At 45.4% G+C, this 24,755-nt stretch overlaps 2 protein-coding genes and 1 long non-coding RNA gene across 6 annotated transcripts in view; 2 read left to right on the forward strand and 1 right to left on the reverse strand.

Moving 5' to 3' along the window:
* Nucleotides 1-12,022, reverse strand: part of tyw1 (tRNA-yW synthesizing protein 1 homolog (S. cerevisiae)) — a 125,870-nt gene extending 113,848 nt beyond the window's left edge. For 2 of the 4 annotated variants that reach the window (XM_069912063.1, XM_069912059.1), the window contains exons 1-5: nt 7,109-7,335; nt 5,452-5,591; nt 4,809-4,949; nt 3,123-3,224; nt 1,950-2,144 (exon numbers count right to left, since the gene is read on the reverse strand). In XM_069912063.1, the coding sequence (XP_069768164.1) occupies nt 1,950-2,144; nt 3,123-3,224; nt 4,809-4,949; nt 5,452-5,591; nt 7,109-7,187 (657 nt within the window). In that variant the 5' untranslated portion in view covers nt 7,188-7,335. The other 2 variants (XM_069912061.1, XM_069912062.1) reach the window with 2 other exon arrangements.
* LOC138749967 (uncharacterized) lies at nt 7,355-11,226 on the forward strand. Its single transcript, XR_011348979.1, has 2 exons — nt 7,355-7,492; nt 11,097-11,226. It is a non-coding gene; the product is annotated as an uncharacterized lncRNA (long non-coding RNA).
* Nucleotides 12,023-13,505: 1,483 nt separating the features above from the next.
* Nucleotides 13,506-24,672, forward strand: sbds (SBDS ribosome maturation factor). Its single transcript, XM_069912075.1, has 5 exons — nt 13,506-13,901; nt 16,981-17,110; nt 20,746-20,946; nt 22,553-22,717; nt 24,451-24,672. Exons 1-5 carry the CDS (start codon nt 13,831-13,833, stop codon nt 24,577-24,579), a joined length of 696 nt encoding a protein of 231 aa, XP_069768176.1. The 5' UTR covers nt 13,506-13,830; the 3' UTR covers nt 24,580-24,672.
* The last annotated feature ends 83 nt before the right edge of the window (nt 24,673-24,755 follow it).

Below are 24,755 nucleotides of genomic sequence, written 5' to 3' on the forward strand. Positions count from 1 at the left end.
TAGAATGATACCAGAAATGAAAGGTTAGCACATGAGGGATGATTATCGGCTCTTGGACTGTACTAGTTGGAGTACAGAAGAATGAGGGGAGAACCTCAGAGGCTTTTCGAATACTGAAAGGCCTGGACAGAGTAGATGTGGCAAGAATGTTTCCCATGGTAGGTATTTGAGGACAAGAGGGCCTAACTTCAGAATAAAAGGGCATCAATTTAAATCAGAGACATGGAAATATGTCTTTAGTCAGAGGGTCGCAAGTCTGTGAAACTTGTTGCTACAGGCAGCTGTGAAAGCAAGATCATTGGGTGTATTCAAGAAAGAGATTGACAGGACTTTGATTTGTTAGGGCATCAAGGGTTATGGGGAGAAAGCCAGGGGGAGGGGAAATAGGGCTGACTGGGATGATTAGAATGGCAGAGCAGACTCAAGGGTCAATGGGCCAACCTCTGCTCCTATATCTTGTGAATCTGATAGGCTTGGTCTGCTTTCCCTGGAACTAAGGAAACTGAGCAGTGATCTGATAGGAAATATAAAATTGTAAGAAGAATCATTAGGAAAGTGAGCCAGAGTCATTTTCCCCCTGTGATGGTGCTTAAAAGCAAAGGGCATTAATTTAAATTGAGAGGGAGGAGGTATAATGGATATTGAAAGATAAAATGTTCATATAAAGAGTAATTGGTAACTGGGATGAGCTGCCAAAAGAGGTGGAGGAAGCAGGAGCAGTAACAACATTTAAAATCTGGGCAGGTACCTAAATGAACAAAGTACAGTGGAATATGGAATCAAAGCAAATAAGTGGGATTAGGCATGGTGGTCTCCATGGGCGCAATGAGCCAAAAGTCCACTTCTATGCTGTATATCTCTATGACTCTAAGTTACTGTAACATAATATTTATAAGTAGTGCAGTGTTTCAATACAAAATTTAAAAATTTACATGTTTGGTGTGTGGTCACTGACATTAACATTCTCTCCACAGAAGCTGTCTTACCAGAATACCTCCAGGGTTTAATATTTTGCATCAGTACTAATTAAATAACTTATTCTAGATACTTTGCAGGCAATTACAAATCTCTTGAGTAACCTCAAAGATTGTTATTTCAAAAGTATATCTTTCCTATTACTTAACAGTGTGTCAACTGTCACCATTCAGTGAAAATAATATGCAACCGAAAATTGAAGTATGTTCATTTGCAACAAACAATTCAAGGCATCACCTGACGATGTTGAAATTCCTACTATCAGGAAAAACTGACTGCATTTGTTGAATGATGTTAATCACGTTTGTACAATTAACAAGGGATACTCATTAAAATAGTTTTCATCTTACTGCCAGTTTACAGGGACCAATTGTTCTTCCTCTGAGTGCACTGGCAAGAATCTTGAAACAATCTGTTATAATGAAATTAAAAAGGTAGAAAAACAAACCTCATAGACTTCCAGAAGCTTGTACTCTGTAATAGAATTTTAGCTCCGTACAACACAGACTTATAGGATCAGTGTTGATGACTGCTCTGGAGCAGTGGTTTTCAAACTGCACCTCTAAACTCACATTCCGCCTTAAGTAATCCCTATGTCATAAGTGCTCTGTGATTAAGGGATTACTTAAAATGATATGTGAGTGGAAAGAAAAAGGTTTGAAAACCACTGCTTTAATTGTACCTAACTGACTCGTTATGTGCACGGTTTCATAACTCCAAAGGAAATTGGCCGATGACAATTTTTCTCAGGCAAAAATATTTTAGTAACAATTGGGTCAAGAGCAGTGGTTCTCAACCTTCCATTCCCTGCTCTAGAGGAACCTTCTTCCAACTGTCAGACACAGGCCAAGATGCAATAAAACCACAGAATGTTATATTATAATTCAATGACTGCACAAGCATATTTATCAAATGTATGTACAAGGCAGAACATTGAGACATCAATTTTACAAATGCAAAGACAAGTTACTTACAGTATTATAATGATTCACATAAACAGAATTGCCCAATCCAAATACAGCATATCGCAAGCCTCTGAGATAGGTTTTCCCATATCTGAAATCATGTGTTGCCTCTTCCAACCACTTGCAGAACCAGGCTGCACTTTCTGTTGGTTGTCCATCAGTGTACGTGGAAACCATGAATATGCATAGAGTTTTCTTAGAAATCTGAACATACAAAAATTAAAAATTGCTTGACGTAAATATATTTTACGTTCAAGTATATTTAAGTGATCCATCTTCAGCTTATCTATCATTCTTCTCGGGCTTATTTTCCGAGTAGAGATACTTTAATCAAGATTTAGGTCCTACACATGATGTATGAATATTGTATGAATATAATTTCATATTGAAAATAATTTGCAAGTAATTAACTACCTGGACTTTTTTTAATCTTACAACAGAAGACTTTGACAATAAGCATTGCAGAATATTAAAAATTACAATATGGATTGTTGGAATAAAACTTTGTAGGATGCCAAAATACAGTAAATAAAGTCAAATTGTATGATGCAAAAATAGAAAATAACCCACTCAATGATATTGGCAGTGAAAAATCAGCTGTGTTCGGGCAACTTCTCGAATGTTATTTGGGCAGTTATTAGCTAATGTTATTAGCTACATTTATAATATTAACACAGCTTGTATTGTTTATATTCCTCAAATGAGTGAACCAAGGGTGCTTACATTTACAATGAAGTGCAACTCTAGGGAAAAAAAAACTGCACCTTAAGAGAATACATTTTACATTTTATTGTATAACGTTTCTGTGTGGGAAACAAGTGACAATAAATAGGCTAAACCAGCCTTTCACCTTTAGGATACTGGGTTAAAATCGATTGTAGGTAGTGGGATGAGAACCTCTGACTCTTGCAATTCCTATTGCAAGAGTATCTTCTCTTATTCAGTAATAATTACAAACATAATTCAGGTAGGGTACAGGTCATACAGGAAATGAACAGGGTCTCTGATAGAATAGGCATTTGAGTTTGGGTTTTGTTCGGTGTTAGAATCACACTGATTTGAAATACATTCCCATACATGAAATAGCAAACCATTCCGATTATTGCATATCCACTTCAATAAATGATTGTTATCTTCTTTCATATTAGCAATATAAAAACTGATGCATATTGAAAAACCAACCTCATTCACCAGGTTATCGTCAGGATCATACTCCTTCAGATCAATAACTTCTACAGGTAATCCAAATTTCTGTATAGCATCTGCGAGAATTTTGGCAAACCCCTAGAATGATAGAATTTTTTTTAAGAAAAGCTCTTCAAAATGAAAAGACACACCAGTGACATTCTGCCTGTCCAGAATTAACATACTTCAGTGTGGCCACAGCATCTTCAACTCAGATGTAGCTCGCAACACATCTTCATGTTTTCATCCTTCACACGATACAAATCACCAATGTATGTGTGTGATTCAATTAGTCAAGTCAGGTTTATTGTCATCGAATTGTACAAGCACCACCCGACGAAACAGTGTTCTCCAGTCCTCGATGCAAAAACATGCAGACATAATGCACACTCAAGGACAAGAATTCTATTTATTTATTTATAGAGATACTGTTTTGTACGAATGAGAGTCTCAGATGGTTAGTGTGAGCAGTTCCTTTAGTCGTTCAGCATTCTCATTGCCCGTGGGAAGAAGGTGTTCCTCAGCCTGGTGGAGCTGGCTCTGATACTCCTGTATCTCTTTCCCAACAGGAGCTCTGTGCCTTAAATCCATTCAATGAGCAGCCTCAATTGCTTTCTTGAGAAGAGAATTTTACAGATTCACTATTCTCTGAGAGAAGCAGTTTCTTCCTATCTGCCTTGAATCTACTCCCCTGAAGCTCAAATTCAAGTTATTTATCATCCGATTACACATTACAACACAACAAAACAGTGTTTTCCTGTCTTCAGAGCAACACACCACAAATGCACATACAGACATCAAACACATGCAGACAAACAGAAGGCAATGTCCATTTTATGTTCACACATTTATTTGTTGCCTAGTTTTGTTGCGTGAATTTTGGAGATTTAAAATGGCCTACTTGACTTACTGGATGAATCCAAAAATTTCAATAGCAAGATATGTTGGCACAATCAGTATCACATGTAAATTAATGAAGCGAAAGGGTTAAAATCATCCTCGAAATATTCTAACATACACCCTGGTCAATAAATGGTATTATCACAAAGCAATGGACCATGACATGTAGTACTCAGTACCAATCTTTGCTATTAGGCACAAAGCTTTCAAGAACATTAACAAGCAGGCAATGAATTTCAAAAGCAGAAAGCAGAATCTTTCCATATTCTATCATTAGGACAAGGCATTGTTGTCATTGCGAGAACTAATATCCTAATTCTAACTGTTCTTCAACTCAATTTTTTTTTGTTCCTTTCAGATACTATATGAATCATACTTTGGGTCCAGGGCTGATCAGGCAAGGACATTTAATTATTTGGAAGACCACAGGTTAATCAGCTCAATTTCTACATCAACCTAACAGTTCCTTGATCTTTTACTCCAGATTATTCATCCAGTTTCCATGGTATAATTTGAACTTGTGAATTGACATTTATGTGATATAAAAACTGCAAATAAGCATTCAATAATGCATACATATTCACCAAAGGTGACAATTCTTATTAGCTGCTGTGTTTTATATTTTAAAATAACATTAAAAAGACATTGAGCTTGGTTAACACTAATTTGAGAAAATATCTATTAATTTGTTTAAAAGACGTCAAAAATTTGTCAAGAGTGAATTTTTTTTCAAATTACATCGATCTTTAATCAACTTAATCTAATACAAGATCAAACACATACCTTTGCAGTACCTGTCTGAGAACCAAAGAAAATCTTCACACCAGCAACATGGATTTCTTTTTCTTCTTGGAATAAATGCCCATTTTGAATCATTTCTTCATGTATGTTTGGTACAATGATACCTTTTACTACTTCCTTCTGCTGCTCAAAAGAAGTTCGATACATAAACAAAATAAACACTCAATATTTTCACAGCAGAAACTAGTCAATTTCTCAGAAACAATATGAGCTTAATTAAAGTTAAAGCACTTATCCTTCACTGTAAAAGTGACAATGAATGAATTGTACCATGTTGTTTTTAAACTGTTGTTTAACACGTTTCAGAAAAAGTCCCTGGACTAAGAAACAAGTCAATATTCTAAATATTTATTATATTTATTCATAAGAAATCTGAATGTTGCGTCTCTTTCCTTTATTCTTCCAAGCAGTAGCTATGATTTAAATGTACTCATGTCCAAGAGGCAAGATACATGCCAATCTCCACTCAATGCACTCCACTAATGAGGAAATGTCAAGTATTCATTCCACACATGACAGCATTATGGAAGATAGCCCAGCAGAGCTGCTGTCAGAAACATAAATCTTATTACTGCCATGTTCTATTACAAAACACATAACTATTAAACTCAATGGACTTTATTACCTTGTTATAGGTTTTACTCAGAAACTCAAGAACTGCCCAAATTCCCATAGCGACAACAATGGAAGAGCAGATGTAGTGTCTAATGTGCCACAATGACAATGCATAGTTCTTCAAAGAGCTCCAGGCTTCAAAACTGTAAACTGAAGAGAAAATAAGCCTCAATGTCAGCAAATACAAACTCCTAATTTGCATTCCTTTTCCATGCTTGTCAGTGGCTCAAATTTTAAAGCTTCAGCCTCCAAAGATGCTTTCAAACAAGAACCAGTTTAGGGTGGCATGGTTGGCACCAACACCTTTATAGCACCAGCAATCGGGACCAGGTTCAAATCCCATGCTGTCTGAAAGAAGTTTGTACATTCTCCCCGTGGCTGTGTGGGTTTTCACCAAGGGCTCCATCCGGTTTCCTCTGACCGTTTGAAACGCATGGGGTTAATTGGATGGCACGGGCTCGTGGGGCAAAATGGCCTGTTATTGTTCTCCGTGTCTAAGTTTATTCTGTCAGGGGATATTAAAATCTACATGTTACCATTCAAAAGAAAGTTGTTGTGCTGAGCATATTTTCCTTTTTCTTAATGTTTATTTTCAATATGCCAGTCACATTTCCTTTGCCTTGCCTCAATATGTCTGTCTGCTGTTTTTTCAAATATTCTCCCTGAATCTCACAGCTTCCTTACCTCTTTTTTTTACCCCTGAACAAAACCCAAGCCTTAAATCCTGGTCTAACTCCTAGTCTATCTTTTTTGCTTGCTATTTCTTTTGTTCTACCCTCAGTTGCCTGTGAATGCTTCTGCAAGTTTGTAGATAAATACAGGCCTGGTGAATCCTGTAGGATAAATTCAAGTAACTCCCAAGAAAAGTACATAAGCAATTATCATGCAAACTACAAAAGATAACTAAGTATGAATATTAAAAAGAACACAGGAAAAAAAAGTGCAATTTGGTCACCACTGACATGAAATCTAATCAAGAATTGGACCCCATTTTCCAAACAGGTGAAACATTCAAAAGTCCATTGAATTGAGAATAATGGAAGTGGCGATTTTGTCAGAGGATAAAAGGTGCGAATCAAGAAGGCAAATTATATTTGATAAGTCAACGTTCTTCTTGCTGTCTTTCTGCAGGCCGGGGGGGGGGGGGGGAAGGATCAGGCAGGACGGGGGGGTGAAAGGATCAGGCAGGACGGGGGGGTGGAAGGATCAGGCAGGACGGGTGGGGAAAGGATCAAGCAGGACGGGGGGGGGAGGATAAGGCAGGACGGGGGGGTAAAAGATCAGGCAGGACGGGGGGGGGGGTGAAGGATCAGGCAGGACGGGGGGGGAAGGATCAGGCAGGACGGGGGGGGGAAGGATCAGGCAGGACGGGGGGGGGAAGGATCAGGCAGGACGGGGGGGGGAAGGATCAGGCAGGACGGGGGGGGGGAAGGATCAGGCAGGACGGGGGGGGGGAAGGATCAGGCAGGACGGGGGGGGGAAGGATCAGGCAGGACGGGGGTTGGGGGGGGAAGGATCAGGCAGGACGGGGGTTGAGGGGGGGGGGTTGGGGGTAGTGGGCCTGGCCCACGGCTGCAACCCGTACTAAACAGAACGCTTCACAGATCAGGTTTGTGCAAGTCGGTCCTTGCTCCTGACAGCGAACCGAAGGGTGAAGGAAGCCTCACCTTCGTCGCGCTGCTGCTCCCCGCTCACCAGCCCGGGGCGGCTGAGCGACCACATAACGCCGACAAGCGGCCCCCACATGCCAGCCTCCTCCTCCTCGTCCTCCCTCCCCCACCCACACAGCTCCTTCTCCCAATCGGTGGGTGCCCGAGACAAAAAGGCGGAGGAAACACGATCCCGGTGCTCACGACTCTCCCCGCGCCGCCATGACACGCCGCGGTGCACGCTGGGATTCAACCAACTTTATTGACACCGCGGGGTCCCGGCTGGTGACACCCGTTCGGTCCGTGCGCTGTGATGAGTGATCAGAACCGGGATCTGTTGCATATTAAACATAAATAAGTGCTAAAGGATCTCGCGGTCGTCCAAGAACTCAACTAGTCAGGGTAGGGCGCAAAGGGAAACTCCTCCCCAAGACTAACAGAAGCCCGGAGGGAGGGAAGGTGGGTGGGGAGGGAGGGAGGGAGGGAAGGTGGGTGGGGAGGGAGGGAGGGAGGGAGGGAGGGAGGGAAGGTGGGTGGGGAGGGAGGGAGGGAGGGAGGGAAGGTGGGTGGGGAGGGAGGGAGGGAGGGAGGGAAGGTGGGTGGGGAGGGAGGGAGGGAGGGAAGGTGGGTGGGGAGGGAGGGAGGAGGGAAGGTGGGTGGGGAGGGAGGAGGGAGGGAGGAAGGTGGGTGGGAGGGAGGGAGGGAGGGAAGGTGGGTGGGGAGGGAAGGGAGGAGGGAAGGTGGTGGGTGGGGAGGGAGGGAGGGGAGGAGGGAAGGTGGGTGGGGGAGGGAGGGAGGGAGGGAGGGAGGGAGGGAAGGTGGGTGGGGAGGGAGGGAAGGTGGGTGGGGAGGGAGGGAGGGAAGGAAGGTGGGTGGGGAGGGAGGGAGGGAGGGAGGGTGGGTGGGGAGGGAGGGAGGGTGGGTGGGGAGGGTGGGTGGGGAGGGAGGGTGGGTGGGGAGGGAGGGAGGGAGGGTGGGTGGGTGGGGAGGGAGGGAGGTGGGTGGGTGGGGAGGTAGGGAGGGAGGGAGGGAAGGTGGGTGGGGAGGGAGGGTAACGAAGGGTGCATGAGGGACAGGGGCAAGGTGGGTGGGGAGAGAAGGAGGCTGGGTGGGTGGGGGAGAGGGGGCAGGGTGGGTGGGGGAGAGGGGGCAGGGTGGGTGGGGGAGAGGGGGCAGGGTGGGTGGGGGAGAGGGGGCAGGGTGGGTGGGGGAGAGGGGGCAGGGTGGGTGGGGGAGAGAGGGCAACAAGGTGGGTGGGAGAGGGCAACAAGGTGGGTGGGAGAGAGGGGAGGATGAAAGGGATGGGGAAGGGAAGGAGGGAGTGGGGCAGGGTAGAAGAGATGCGGCAGGGTTGTTGAGAGGACCAGGGTGGGTGGGAGGGAGTGGGCAAGATGGGAGAGGGGCAGGGGCCCAGATGGAATTGGTGAACCAACTGGGGATGAAGTGAAACACGAAGGTCTGCAGACGTGATTGAGTAAAAACACACAGTAAATGCTGGAGAAACTCGGCCAGCTTTGCAGCATCCATTGGAGGTAAAGATATATATCGGCATTTTGGACCTGAGTCCTTGTTCAAGGAATAAGTAAAAAAACAGGAAGACATTGTCATGATAATGAATATGTATGAGATATACCGGAAGTCACATGGTATGAGAGCGAGATAAGAGCACAAGCAAGAGAACAAAGGAAACTGGAAAATAAAGACAACGGAGAAGTTTACCTGATAAACTTGTGTTTAATGTTTCATTAACTTCACATTTTGGGCCACAAATGTGACATTGGCGACGAGGATGGTATTCGAACCCACGTGTGCAGAGGCCAAGGTGAAAGCTATTGCAGAGGCACGTGCACCTCAGAACGCAACAGAGGTGAGGAGTTTCCTGGGATTGGTCAATTTTTGTGCAAAGTTCATTCCTAATTTCGCTACAGTGGCAGAACCACTGAGGAAACTAACCAGGAAAGGTGTACCATTTCATTTTGGATCTGAGCAGAAGAAAGCGTTCACAGCGCTAAAGCAAAGCCTGACAGATGCAAAAACTCTTGGATTTTACGATCCGGCGGCATCAACCAAAGTCATAGCGGATGCCAGCCCAGTTGGTTTAGGAGCCGTGTTGGTCCAGATGCATGATGGAGGACCAAGAATCATTGCCTATGCCAGCAGATCGTTATCAGATGTGGAAAGAAGATACTCTCAGACAGAGAAAGAAGCACTCGGACTTGTATGGGCCTGTGAGAGGTTCCATGCATATTTATACGGCATTGAATTTGAACTCATCACAGATCATAAGCCATTAGAGGTGATCTATGCACCTAGATCCAAACCATGTGCCAGAATAGAGAGATGGGTACTCAGACTACAACCCTACAAATATAAAGTAATCCACATTGCAGGGAAAACAAACATTGCTGATCCGCTGTCCAGATTGGTGAAGGATGGAGGTCCACAATCCAAGTCAGAATTGGGAACAGAAACAGAGAGCTTTGTACGCTTCGTAGCTATTCAGGCGACACCAAAAGCTGTGACTACGAAGGAAGTCGAGAGAGAATCCGAACTTGATCCAGAACTCATGGAAGTAAGAGAATGCATACAGAGTGGACAATGGGACAAGTGTACTCACAAGGCTTACATTCACATTAGAGACGAACTTTGTTGCATCGGACAGTGTGTATTAAGAGGTTGCAGATTGGTGATTCCGCAAAGATTGAGACTGAAGATCGTATCCTTAGCACATGAAGGACACCTAGGTATTGTTGGTACCAAGCAAAACCTCAGGACCAAGGTATGGTGGCCAAGTTGTGATAAAGACGCAGAGAAATTTGTTAAAACTTGTCACGGATGTCAAATCACAAGTAGGAGTAATCCACCAGAACCGATCCGGAGTACGCAACTTCCGACAGGACCATGGATCGACGTAGCTGTTGATTTTCTTGGACCTTTACCGACGGGTGAATCAATTATGGTAGTGATAGATTACTACAGCAGATACTATGAGTACGTGGTGTTGAAGTCCACAACCACTGAAAAAACAATACAAGCGTTAGCAGAGATATTCGCAAGATATGGATTACCTGTTACATTATACTCTGACAATGGTCCACAATTCATTTCAGAGACATTTGCGGAATATATGAGGACCACAGGTATCCACCATCATAAAGTAACTCCGAAATGGCCGCAAGCCAACGGAGAAGTAGAGAGACAAAATCAGTCCATTGAAAAACGATTGAGAATTGCACACGCAAAAGGACAAAATTGGCGAGAAGCATTGCTATCTTATGTGGCTGTCTATCGAGCAACGCCTCATGCAACCACTGGAAAAAGTCCTGCAGAAGCATTTTTTGGGAGGAAAATCTGCACAAAAATGCCAGAAATAAAGGAAATCCGAGACGACCAGGAGATGAGGGACCACGATGCTGAAAAGAAAGGTGCAGCAAAGCTGTACACAGATTCGAAACGTGGAGCCAAGTATTCAGACATCATGCCAGGAGATAATGTTCTAGTGAGGCATGAAACTGGTGGTAAGCTAGACACACCTTATTACCATCAACCCTATACTGTCGTATCCAGAAGTGGCAGTATGGTGACAGTCAAGTCTCCGACTGGAGTACTGTATGAGAGAAATGTATCAAGTGTAAAAAGGTACCAGTCCAGAGATACATCGAGCGAAGAGGTTGAAAGGCCAATATGAGATACTGAAACTGAGAGACCTGATGATGTTCCAGAGGCAGTTACCAGCACTCCTGATGAAGTGACTAGAGCGCCAGAAACACCCGAAGCCGTGGCGAGCAGTATTTCCGACGCTGAGAGTGAACAACCGAGAAGCGACGACAATATCGCAGGCAGGCCGAAACGAAACCGGAAAGTGCCCAAACGATACGAAGACTTTGTGCCATAGTTTTAATAAGAACTTTGGGACAGTATTTAATCTTATATCATAAATGTTACGATGTTTGTATGTTTCCGAGGGATATTGGTAAGTGAAGGTAAAGTTTATTTCTGATTAAAGGAGGGATGTCATGATAATGAATATGTACGAGATGTACCGGAAGTCACGTGGTATGAGAGAGAGATAAGAACACAAGCAGGAGAACAAAGGAAACTGGAAAATAAAGACTCGGAGAAGTTTACCTGATAAACTTGTGTTTAATGTTTCATTAACTTCACATTTCGGGCCACAAATGTAACAGACATCTGAATAAACACTGAAGAATGGGAGGGGGAGGTGTGCAGAGAAGAGAATTGATTTTGGCTCTGTAAAAGGAGACAGGGAAAAGGGAAGAGAGAGAGAGAGAGTCAGAGTTGGGGAATGGTGACAGTGGGGAGGGGGGATTTAATGGCAATCAGAGAAATCAGTTAATCCCATTTGGCTGGAGGGTACCCAGAAGGAAGATGAGGTGCTGTTCCTCTAATTTGTGGATGGTCTCAGTCTGGAAGTGCACGAGACCATGGATAAGTATGTCTGCAAGGGATTAGTTGTTTTTTTAAAAATAAACATTCTTTGTTACAATTTTTAAAAATCACGAGTGGGGGTGTGGGTAGGGAAAAAGAAAGAAACAAAGGAATCAGATGGGGATATGGGTAATTGGAAATCTCACTGTTCATCCCATTATGTTTTAGGCTATCCAGAAAAGAAAAGATCCTACCTGTTCCAGAGCCCAGGGTCTTCATTTCCCTCACCCTCCTGCCAGGGTGTTGCCAGATGGGCTGTTTTCCCACCTAATTGGGCTTCTTTTGGAGATCTTTTGAATGTTTGCAGGTTTTTGGGCCCCTTTTAAGAATTTTTGCGCTTTTTGGGGGGCTGAGTGACGTGGGCAGGAGCAGGTCTGGCAGCGGGCAATGGCCACGAGCATATGAAGGCACAACACCTTGCGGGGGGGGGCAGTGCTTGCGAATACTCTCCCCTTAGTGCCGACCATGCTTTGTCCAGTGCCACCTTGAGCTAGATGTTGGCCCTACAACCCCAAATGGAGGACAAATTAAGAGGCAGAATCTGCAGAAAGGGCAAGGGGGGGTGGGGGGGGCGGTGCAGAGACACACTTTACTGTGTGAAATGCAGTGTCTCGAGGTAGGTAAGCCATGCACAGCATGTTTCTTCGTGCACACATGCACAAGTACTGGCGGATGGATATAGGGTGGGTTTTTTTTAATTGCAGCTGGTTGGCGTGTGCGCAGTGGGCCCACCACAGACGGGATGGGGCTGGCTTTCGCGCCTGGTTGGGCATCTGGCAGCACTGCTCACTCCATGACCCATCGCTTGGAAACTGGTGATATGAAGTCTGCATTTGTGGAGTTGAGGATCTAACCTAATCCCCATCAGTCTGTGGTTGTTCTCCCCCGCTACCGCTGACCTACTGCTCCAAATGAAACGTTTTCTCAGGATAAAGATCTGCCCCGGAAGGAATGCGGGAATAGGTGATAAAATGGTCACAGTGGTTCTCAACCTTTTTCTTTCCACTCACACATCACTTTAAGTGATCCCTATGCCATCAGTGCTCTGTGATGAGTAAGGGTTTGCTTGAGTGGGAGTGTGACCATTTTATCACCTATTCCCGCAGTCCTTCTGGGGCAGATCTTTACCCTGAGAATACGTGGAAAAGATACAAGTCAGACAATTTAATTACATTGGTGTAAAATTATTAAGTAAAATACATGAGGTTATGCAGCCACTGATCATGAGTGGACGGGGCAGCATCCTTCCCTTTAAATAAAATCGCACGCCTCGCCAAAAGAGATAGCCTTGGAACCAAAGACAAAGAAGAATCCTTCCTTCCCATCGTACCGAAGAGGGCCACCAAAGGGTTTGGTGTTAAATCTCTATTAAAATTTTTTCTCAAGGTATGGAAAACCCGTTTGCAGTATTTTTATAGTCGAGGACAAGTTCAGAACATTTGAATTAATGACGCTTCTCCGCTCTTGCACCTGTCACACCAGGGAATCATAACATAATAAAAGCGAGCTAATTTAGCCTTAGACCAGTGCTTTTTAAACTGCCCCCCTAAAATCACATTCCACCTTAAGTAATCCCTCTGCCGTCGGGACAAGGCGCTCTGTGATGAGTCAGGGATTGCTTAAGGTGGGATGTGAGTGGGAAGTCACTCCTCTCTGGACCCAATTGTTCCTGAACTATTTTGCTTGAAGAAAATGGTCATTGGCCCATTTCCTTGGGAGCTCTGAAACCGTGCACAGAACGAGTCAATGAGGTACGATGAAAACAGTGGTTCGGGAACTTTTTTGCCCCACCCTGAGTCATCACGGAGCCACGATAGCAGAGGGAGTGAGAGAGGGAGGTGAGCGAGAGAGGGAGGTGAGCGGAAAGATAAAGATCCCCTCAGACCCCGAAGGATGCCCCACCTTCCCCCAGTGGGGGCGGGGCGGGATGAGGCTCCTCCCCCTTCCCCTCCCCTTTCATTCACAACCCGCCCGTTGCGCAACAATCCCTTGGCAGCCGCGTCTCCATAAATGTTCCTGCACGGAGCTTGAGCCGGATCGGCCGGGAGCAGCGGAGGCACTCGCTGGGATTGTGGCCCGAGGAGGACGATTCGGGCCGGGCCGGGCGCGACGGGGCCGTGACCAGCCTCCGAGGGAGGGCCGCACTGAACCGAGGAGCGAGGTTCCGGGGAAGGGCTCGGGCGACGCCGCCGTCCGTCCGTCCGGGAGGGGCCTGGAGTCCGAACGACCGCCGAAATGTCCATCTTCACCCCACGAACCAAATCCGGCTGACCAATGTGGCGATAGTCCGCATGAAGAGGGCGGGCAAACGGTTCGAGATCGCCTGTTACAAGAATAAAGTGATGAGCTGGAGAAGTGGAGTGTGAGTAGGGAGGGCCACACTTTCGCCTCTCCCCCCCTTCCCCCCCTTCCCCTCCCCCCTTCCCCCCTTCCCCTCCCCCCTTCCCCTCCCCCCTTCCCCTCCCCCCTTCCCCTCCCCCCTTCCCCTCCCCCCTTCCCCTCCCCCCTTCCCCTCCCCCCTTCCCCTCCCCCCTTCCCCTCCCCCCCTTCCCCTCCCCCCCCTTCCCCTTCCCCCCTTCCCCTCCCCCCCTTCCCCCCTTCCCCTTCCCCCAGCCTCCTTCTCTCCCCACCCACCTTGCCCCTGTCCCTCATGCACCCTCCCCCCCCTTCCCCTCCCCCCCTTCCCCTCCCCCCCTTCCCCTCCCCCCTTCCCCTCCCCCCCTTCCCCTCCCCCCCTTCCCCTCCCCCCCTTCCCCTCCCCCCCTTCCCCTCCCCCCCTTCCCCTCCCCCCCTTCCCCTCCCCCCCTTCCCCTCCCCCCCTTCCCCTCCCCCCCTTCCCTCCCCCCTTCCCCTTCCCCCCTTCCCCTCCCCCCCCTTCCCCCCTTCCCCTTCTCCCCAGCCTCCTTCTCTCCCCACCCACCTTGCCCCTGTCCCTCATGCACCCTCCCCCCCCTTCCCCTCCCCCCCTTCCCCTCCCCCCCTTCCCCTCCCCCCCTTCCCTCCCCCCCTTCCCCTCCCCCCCTTCCCCTCCCCCCCCTTCCCCTCCCCCCCTTCCCTCCCCCCCTTCCCCTCCCCCCCTTCCCCTCCCCCCCTTCCCCTCCCCCCCTTCCCCTCCCCCCCTTCCCCTCCCCCCCTTCCCCTCCCCCCCTTCCCCTCCCCCCCTTCCCCTCCCCCCCTTCCCCTCCCCCCCTTCCCCTCCCCCCCTTCCCCTCCCCCCCTTCCCCTCCCCCCTTCCCCTCCCCCCTTCCCCTCCCCCCTTCCCCTCCCCCCTTCCCCTCCCCCCTTCCCCTCCCCCCCTTCCCCTCCCCCCCTTCCCCTCCCCCCCTTCCCCTCCCCCCCTTCCCCTCCCCCCCTTCCCTCCCCCCCTTCCCCTCCCCCCCTTCCCCTCCCCCCCTTCCCCTCCCCCCCTCCCCTCCCCCCCTTCCCCTCCCCCCCTTCCCCTCCCCCCCTTCCCCTCCCCCCCCTTCCCCTCCCCCCCTTCCCCTCCCCCCCTTCCCCTCCCCCCCTTCCCCTCCCCCCCTTCCCCTCCCCCCCTTCCCCTCCCCCCCTTCCCCTCCCCCCCTTCCCCTCCCCCCCTTCCCCTCCCCCCCCCTTCCCCTCCCCCCCTTCCCCTCCCCCCCTTCCCCTCCCCCCCTTCCCCTCCCCCCTTCCCCTCCCCCCCTTCCCCTCCCCCCCTTCCCCTCCCCCCCTTCCCCTCCCCCCTTCCCCTCCCCCCCTTCCCCTCCCCCCCTTCCCCTCCCCCCCTTCCCCTCCCCCCCTTCCCTCCCCCCCTTCCCCTCCCCCCCTTCCCCCTCCCCCCCTTCCCCTCCCCCCCTTCCCCTCCCCCCTTCCCCTCCCCCCCCTTCCCCTCCCCCCCCTTCCCCTCCCCCCCTTCCCCTCCCCCCCTTCCCCTCCCCCCCTTCCCCTCCCCCCTTCCCCTCCCCCCTTCCCCTCCCCCCCTTCCCCTCCCCCCCTTCCCCTCCCCCCCTTCCCCTCCCCCCCTTCCCCTCCCCCCCTTCCCCTCCCCCCCTTCCCCTCCCCCCCTTCCCCTCCCCCCCTTCCCCTCCCCCCCTTCCCCTCCCCCCCTTCCCCTCCCCCCCTTCCCCTCCCCCCCTTCCCCTCCCCCCCTTCCCTCCCCCCCTTCCCCTCCCCCCCTTCCCCTCCCCCCCTTCCCCTCCCCCCCTTCCCCTCCCCCCTTCCCCTCCCCCCCTTCCCCTCCCCCCCTTCCCCTCCCCCCCTTCCCCTCCCCCCCTTCCCCTCCCCCCCTTCCCCTCCCCCCCTTCCCCTCCCCCCCTTCCCCTCCCCCCTTCCCCTCCCCCCCTTCCCCTCCCCCCCTTCCCCTCCCCCCCTTCCCCTCCCCCCCTTCCCCCCCCCTCCCCCCCCCTTCCCCTCCCCCCCTTCCCTCCTCCCCCCTTCCCCTCCCCCCCTTCCCCCTCCCCCCCTTCCCCTCCCCCCCTTCCCTCCCCCCCTTCCCCTCCCCCCCCTTCCCCTCCCCCTCCCCTTTAAAAATATCAGAATCCAAATTTATTTCATGAACAACACCCCCGGCCCCCCCCCTGACCCCGCCCCCCCCCCCGTCAAACCTTCATATTCTAATCGTCTTGCATCATTACTGTAAAAAAAAATTAAATCAAAAGAGCTAAAGAAAATCTATCTGGCTTCATTTTGATTGATGCTGTAATAATTTGGATTTGCCTGATTATTGGAAGTCTGGTTTGTTAAAATTTCAAGGAACAGGGTTTTGTGCTTTTTATGGAAATGTTGGACAATAGGTGAAGGAGTAGGTCATTCGGGCCCTTTGAGCCAGCATCACCATTCACTGTGATTACCCACAATCAGTACCTCGTTTCTGCCTTCTCTCCCGCTATCTTTAAGAGCTCTATCTAACTCTTTCCTGAAAGCTTCCAGAGTATTGGCCTCCACTGCTTTCTGAGGCAGAGCATTTCACAGATCCACAACTCTCTGGGTGAAAAAGTTGCAATGAAATTAGTTTATTCACCATGAGTATTGGCTACCCATGTATTTGCAAGGTTCCTACTGTTTCTCATCTCTAAAGGTTCAGAGGTGCCACTAGTCTAGCACTAGTCCAAGAAGAGAAAGAGAAGCAAAAGAGTCCTTTCAGAGACATCAAGAATCTGTGGATCCTATCACCTCCTCCAGTACCACTGCCTTGTGCCCACATGGCCTCTTGTCTGTTCCAGCAATGAAACCGAGCTCCAGCCAGGCATCCAAATCACTTTTCTTGGCCCCTGGTTCTGAACCCCGATACAATTATGACAACAAGAAGTCTGGTTTCTGGTTGGACCAAATCAAGTAACAGCATCAGGCTTTTGTTCTGGTTTCAAAGGAGTAACTTTTAAATAATATCTTATTGGATAGTTACATGAAGTGTTGAAAAGAGCTATTTGTGGCTTCGTTTCATACTTATTATAAATATCTCTTTTTGAACCTCATATTTTCAGTGAAAAGGATATTGATGAAGTTCTTCAGACACACACCGTGTTTACAAATGTATCTAAAGGACAGGTGGCAAAGAAAGATGACTGTGTTGCAGCATTTCAGACAGACAATCTGACTGACATTTGTAAACAGGTATGTTTTGAGAAAGTTTGTGAAAATATAAGTTCCATTCAAAAATATTGCCACTAAATATTCAACATTATTTTTCCACGAGTTTGTCAATGGAATATTTTAAATTCTACCAATAAACACTGGACAACAAAGATTTTGCTTCCTGAATACTTTTGGGTGTATTATATGAATTTTAGGCACGAAAATCACTTTAAAATTTTCCTATCACATAATTTTTTTTTAAGATATAACCAATTTTTGTGATTTCCTGTCATATTTTACTAGCATATTGCCCAGAAAGCAAGATGTTTTGGTCAGTCCTAGCATGCCTAAGCATCCATTCAATGCAGGTGCTATGCAAAATGTTGTCTTAGAAAGCATTTAAAGAAGTTGTTGAGAATATTTTTTGGCAACTTCGGAGAATCTAACTACATCCATCTGATTGACAACGTGTTTCAAGCATCCAAAACCATGAAATGTCGCATGTCATTGAAAATGTATTTTCTGTATTCGCACTTCCGCTGATCTTGGCGCCATCGGTGATGAACATTGCGACCAATGAAAAGTGGTATCAGGGCAACTGGAATCCATCAATGCTGGATACTTACGCAAGAGGCATCAGATGCTGAGTACAAACGAAAATCATTTTTAGGTCAGTTGAACTAACGCAATGTGTCAGCACCATAATGTGATTAAACCTGCTCGATTCCTCCGTGAGGCAGAAAGTCTGAAATTATCTTTGTGTTCATCTTGAAGTTGTCTGTCATAATCCCTTTTTTTTTTCAGGAAGCGAACCTTTTTATGTCCAGTGTAATCAGCAGGACTCATGGAAGCAGGATTGAAGAATATGCATGCAGCTATGTGCTGACAATTATATTGATGGGGAATATAAAAAATATAAACTTGTTTCGTAAATATTTGTCTCACAATCCATGCCGACCCACCCTGTTTTCCTCCCATTAATAGAACTTAAAACTCGAGACAGTGTCATTTACAGTGGCCAGTTGGCCACAAATCTGCAACCCTGGGGATGTGGGGGGAGCAAATCAGAAGCTGAAGGAAAACCATCCACCTATTAGGAAACCTGCAAATTCCACACAGCAGCAGAAGTCAAGATTAATGTGGGTTGTTGAAATTAAAAAGGCTGCCAGCTCCTCAAACTGGCATTTTTGCTGCCTTGTATAATTAGAACCATAGAACAATTACTTGCCACCTCAGCCCTGCTAGTCTGTGCTGAACCATTTTTTTCTTAGTCCCACTGACCTGCACCCTGCCCATAACCCTCTGTACCTCTCTCAACCATGTACCTGTCCAAATTCTTCTTGTGTTTATATTGAGCCTGCATTTACCATTTCAGCTGGAAGCTTGTTCCACAATCCCACTGCTCTGTGTGAAGATGTTCTCCCTAAACCTTCCCTTTCCTTTAACCCATGTCTTCTGGTTTGTATCGCACCTACCCTCAGAGGAAAAAGCCTATCTACATTTACTCTGTCAATCCCTCTTGTAATTTTAAATACCTCTAGCAAGTCACCCCTCATTCTACAATCCATGAGTATGTTGTATTAAATCAAAAATAATATCCAATACATGGCTACTTTTAAGCCCCAAGGTGTTTAATTGTATCACTGATTTTCAATGAGAGTATTGGGCATATTGGTTGCTTTTTCTCCATAAAACTAAAGTTTTGTAATTTGTGTGTGCACACACAGTCTTGGCATCCATTGGTTTGTCAGCATTGTGAATTTTACTCTAGCTTTGAGTCGGAGGAATATTACTCCACAGTACAAACTTTCTACAACTGTGCCAGAATTTTTCTTTGATTAAACTTCGTACAGGGACAGTGAGTCCATCCACAGAAAAGAATTGCTGAGATTAATCTAGATTACTAAAAGGCAATTTGAAATATTGGAATTAGGATCTAAATGTTTGAAATTTGTTTTTGAGTGTTTTAATTATTTTAAGATTTTTCATTGTTCGTTTTAGATTTCATTTGAATAATTTCAATGTTGGGGACTTGCAAGGGGGAAAAAAAACATTTGATAGTTGACAGAGGCTAGAAAGCCCAATTTAGTGAACTCAGATTTTTGAAGGCTGGAGGCCCAATTACATCATACAAAACAATTTTTTTTTTTTAAAAACTACAGGGAGGAAATCAGTAGATCAAGCAGCATCTGTGGGGAAAGGGGAAGAATTGATGTTTGGTTCTCGACTAGGAAACTTTGACAATTCATCTTTTTTTTCCCCACCCCTGCCATGGATGATGCTCAAACCCCTGAGTTCCTCCATCAGTTTTGATTTGTTTTGCTCCAGATTCCAGCATCTGTAGTCTCTTGTATCTGCACCATGCAAAGTTCTACTGTGGCACAAGGTCACAGAGTGCATCAGGGATGCAAATCATGAGATGAGTTTGTATTTATTCAGGTAAGTTAGCAGCAAGTGCAAGCTTCTTGCCACTGGCCGTGTGTTCGGGTCTGAATGTGTCAAAAATAAGGTAAAATTATTTTTGGCCAATAGTGTTCATTTGTAAGCTGATTTGAAACAATGTCCTGTGACTGTAGAGAATTTGTATTCCAAACCACTGATGGTTTACTTTTCTGGAAAGTCCACGGTGTTTTAATTAGACTGAGAATCTTTCCTCTCAAGAGGTCATTTCGGAATTAGCAGATTATTGAACATTAATTACCTTGGTCGCATTTCATATTTTGTCCATCTTTCTATGTGAGAATAACATTAAAATTTCACTGACACCAATCTAGAAATAATTGGTATAAATTTACCAAATTGAAAGTTGTTATTTTTAACAAATTTGCTTTAATGTCAGTGACATCTTATTGATATTTTGGCACTGTTTTCTTACAACAATCTGTATAAAGCGAGGGGATGAAAGTTTAGGGGAGACATCAGTGGTGAGTGTTTTTATAATATACACAGAATTGTGAGTGTCTGGAATGCTTTACCAGGGGTGGTGGTGGAGGCTGGAACAATAGGGGCATTTAAGAAACTCTGAGCAGGCACATGGATGAAAGAAAAAGAGGATGGAGGTTGGGAGGGTTTTGCTTTATTTTTAGGTATAGATAAGTTGGCACAACATCGTGGGCTGAAGACCATGTTCTGTGATGTCATATTTTATGTTCTAACATAAATTAATAATGTGGGTTTATGGTGAAAAATGATGAGAATCAATATTATTCACCAGGTAATTTACAGTCATGCTATTTGAAAAATTGCTCTTTGATTCTTTACATTCAAGTTTGGATTTGGGTGAGTTTTAAAGGGGTTTAGAAGAGCAAGCTTTACCTCGGAGGGTGCCAGAGAAAGTGGTAGAATTATGACATTTTGGAACCCATTTGCACAGGTTCATGGATGGGAACAGTTTAGATCAGTGGCTTTCACACTTTCTTTCCACTCACATACTACCTTAAGTAATCCCTATGCCATAGGTGCTCTGTGATTAGTAAGAGATTATGTAAAGTGGTATGTGAGTGGAAAGAAAAAGTTTGAAAACCACTGGTTAAGAAGGATATGAGCCAAATGCAGGTAAATGGGACTAGCTCAGGAAGGAGTCTTGGTCATCCTGGATGAGTTGAACTAAAGGGCCTATTTCTTTTGCTGTGTAACTCTGACTCTACAAATACAGATCTCTAATGCTTTTTCAGATTTTGGCGAAGGGTGAACTGCAAGTATCTGATAAGGAGCGGCATGCACAGCTCGAACAGATGTTCCGAGACATAGCGACTATAGTAGTAGAGAAGTGTGTGAACCCTGAAACAAAGAGACCTTACACCGTGAACCTGATAGAGCGTGCCATGAAGGATATTCACTACTCTGTAAAGGCCAACAAGAGTACAAAACAGCAGGTAGATGAGCATTTAAATTTACTGGTACCATTAAGTCAGAATGTATGTTCTAATGTTGCCAGTAACAGAAACAAGACTTCCAAGTCAATGTTCTTTTAAGATAAAACTATCTCAACAGTATAGAGCATGCCAGATCTGACAATGAGCTTTATTTTTCTCTAGGTTTCTTTCTGTTATGTAAACTTTGCTTGACTTTGCATTTAATTTGCTACCTTCTACCATTGGCTGCTTTAACTTTTGAAGTAAGTTATGAGTAGCCATTCACTGAGGAATATTTGTTGCTAATTAATTGCTTTGGAGAGATTCTGGCATCCCTTGCAAATGCAACAATTTCATGCCCATCCCTAATGGCCTGCTTCTTCCTTGATCTACTGCAGTCCTTCTATTGGGGAGGGAGTCCCAGGATTTAAACAGTGATCTTAAAAAGACCAGCCAGACATATTACCAAGTCAACATAGCACATAACTTGTAAACTGCAGGTGGTGGCATTCCCATGCATGTGCTCCCCTTGTTCTTGGTGTTAGAGATCAGAGCTTGAATATGATGTGGGAGTACACTAGGTAAATAGTGCACCTTGTAGGTGGTGTTAATGGCAATTTCGTGATGCCATTAAGCTGCTTGAACGTTATTGGAGCTGAACTTGTTCAGAAAAGTGAAGATTTTTGCATCACACTCCCTTGGAAAAGGTGAAACTATTTTGGTGCAACCTCTTATCTGCTGTTGTAGCCACGTATAATTGGTCCAGTTTAATTTCTATTCAATGGTAGCCTTCATGAAATTGATAGCGGGAGACTCTGTGATGTTAATGCCACTGAAAGTTAAGGCTGGAGATTAGACTTTCTCAGTTCAGTTTTCTCATTTCATTTCATTTCACATCCCTAAGGATGTGATGGGGTTGACAGTTCAATGTGCTACTTCTGTTGCTCAGAGATTCTGGACAGCCAAGAGGAAATGCTCCTATTCCATTTTGGGCAGTTGTGAACCAAGTATTCTTAATATTCTGTAAGGATACTACATTTTCTCCAGGAATGCAAGTGAGTGTTCTTGAATCTTTTCCTCATTGGTAAGCTCTTCCTGAAAGTGACCTTGGAAGAGGATGTTTATTTTCAAGTTTGGTGACTAATTCAGTAGCATGGAGAGAATTGCATTTTTGGAGATGTTGACCTTCAGATGAAAAGCTTGACGTGAACCCCATTGGTCTGCTCAGTTGCAGGTATAGGGCAATCATGGTACGATTGGAAAGTAATTGCGTCAGTGTGCTTGTTCTTCCCACGCAATCCTCAGCCACCAAATTATCTTGACACATTTATCTGCTACCTTTGAATATAATTTCGAAAGTAATCCACTGGTTATAGTGAGTAATACAAGTGAAACTTTGTAATATATATTTGTAAAGGTATCAATTATTGCATTTGGAGAGAAGTCAAAAATGGGTACTTTAGATTAATGTACCATCATTCAAATGTTAATACTGCAATGTAATTAAAATCTGGAATGGTTTATACATGGCACCCTCTTTAAGATGTATTATCGCCCTAAATTCTACAGGTAAATGTTCCAATCAATGAATGGAATAAATTATTTATTTATTCTTTCCTACATAAAGGCATTGGAAGTAATCAGACTGCTCAAGGAGTCCATGCAGATTGAACGTGCTCACATGAGGCTTCGCCTCAGGATTCCAATAAAGGATGGAAAACGGCTTAAGGAAAAGCTGAAGACACTGATTAAAGTCATGGAAAGTGAAGAATTCTCTGAAGATTTGGAAATCGTAAGGTTTTTTCCCAGATTTCTGATTTATCAATGCTTTCTCAAGGTTTTGTAATGAAATGAATTACCTAGTTGGCGTGGCGGTCAGCACAACGCCTTTACAGCACCAGTGATCCGGTCTGAGGTTCGATTTCTGCGCTGCCTGCAAGGAGTTTATACGTTCTCCCTCTCTCTGCATGGGTTTCCCCCCGGGGCTCTGGTTTAAATTAGCCGGCACAGGCTTGTGAGCCACTCTGGCCTGTTACCATGCTGTATGCCTAAATTTTAAAAAAAAATTATATTTAAAAAATTTTTAATTTCCCGGATTGATAAAAGTTGTTTTTCTATGTAGCTAATATAACCATATTGGATCATTGGGTCTAAACATAATGAATAGTCACAGAAAGCAGTTATTAAAAACCATCAAGACTTTTTAGTGCAATAAACACAATGAATCAATTTGTATGGCATAGAATCAGGCTATTCAGCCCACTGCATCCATACATTATGCCTGAGTGTACTGCATTAATTCCCTATTCGTCTATGCCCTAGTCATTACCGGTCAGATCCACTTTAAAACTATGCCTTCTAGTTTTAGACACCCCTGCCACAGGAAGCAGATACTGCTATCTGCACCCCTCATTGTGTATACATCACCTCTTGGTCTCTCTTTATTCTGGGGAAAACTGACTTGACTGACTAACATCTTTATAACTCGAGCCTTCCATTCCGGGTTACATTTTTTAATTTTTTTGCACCCTCTCTTAACTTAATCAGTTGTAAAACACAGGATTCTGTTGACACTGCGGTTAAGTGAAAAAACACACAAATGCCGGAGAAACTCAGCAGGTCAAACAGGGCCTTTATGTAGCAAAGGTAAAGATACAGAATCAACGTTTCAGGCTTGAGCCCTTCATCACAACCTTGATGAAAGGGTCAAGCCTGAAACGTTGGTTCTGTATCTTTACCTTTGCTACATAAAGGCCCTGTTTGACCTGCTGAGCTTCTCCAGCATTTGTGGGTTTTTTTTTTAAACAACCAGTTAATCACTTTAAAATGTTCACTTGTATGAAAGAGTTGTTCTGAATATCCAAGAAATACCAATTCCAGGAATTAAAACAATATAAAGTTCAACCTGGGTAAAATTATTTAGTTTAGGTCTTTATGTTGAATTAAAATGTCTACAGAAAGTCGGGTGTTTATCTACTCTGGACTGATGGAGAGGTCCAATTGATTATAATAAAATCCCTGTTATCCAGAATTCAAGCAACTAGCAGCCTCAAGCAATTGGCAAAAAGTAGCAGAAAATAAATATGTAAAACAAAAAAATACGGAAGCTTAAAATTGGAGGGCTTTGCCTTTAGTTCACCAGTCATGCACCACCATCTCAAGCAACCATAAAATTCACTTCTCTGGCATCTACCAATCCTTATAGGTGCTGGATACTAGGGGTTTTACTGTACTAAGCGGGGATAACTATTGATCTGCGCTCAGAAAAGATTGGATGCCATATAATGTTTGACTAATCTGTGTGGTTTTCATCCTCTCTGGGTGGCTAAGATTCACAATGTAATTTCACACAGAATGTGCCCATTGGGTAGAAACAAATTGAAGTATTGAGAGCTAGGTGAAAGGAATGGGAAGATTGGAGATCTGAACATTTGTAAGAGCAAAACCCAGCAATTGCTCAGGCTCAAGTAAGCATCCAATGTTTTTGTTCTATAAACGTAAATCATCTCTCTGATTTGGCTTCAGGTATGTTTGATTGATCCTGGTTGCTTCAGAGAAATTGATGAACTAATTCAACATGAAACAAAGGGAAAAGCTTCCCTGGAAGTTCTCAGCTTGAAGGAAGTGGAGGAAGGAGATGAAAAACTCAAATAAATTCATGGAAGCTTTGGGCCAGCTGCAGAACCATGTTATGTATTCTCAAACCACAATGGTATCAATAAATATTAATGTTCACAAAGCCCATAATGTTTCAGTGGAATCTTCAAAATAATTAGGAGATATCATTCTTAATCCTTAAAACACTTGATATTCTTTTCAGAAGTATTTAA

This window comes from Narcine bancroftii, chromosome 14 (assembly GCF_036971445.1).
Source record: "Narcine bancroftii isolate sNarBan1 chromosome 14, sNarBan1.hap1, whole genome shotgun sequence".
NCBI lineage: Eukaryota > Metazoa > Chordata > Chondrichthyes > Torpediniformes > Narcinidae > Narcine > Narcine bancroftii.

Excerpts from the sequence above, each read along its gene's own strand:
- sbds (XM_069912075.1), top strand. The coding sequence starts at position 13,831 with ATGAAGAGGGCGGGCAAACGGTTCGAGATCGCCTGTTACAAGAATAAA. Across the intron at positions 20,947-22,552 it reads ACAAGAGTACAAAACAGCAG|GCATTGGAAGTAATCAGACT; the intron begins GTAGATGAGCAT and ends TCCTACATAAAG. Across the intron at positions 22,718-24,450 it reads TCTCTGAAGATTTGGAAATC|GTATGTTTGATTGATCCTGG; the intron begins GTAAGGTTTTTT and ends ATTTGGCTTCAG.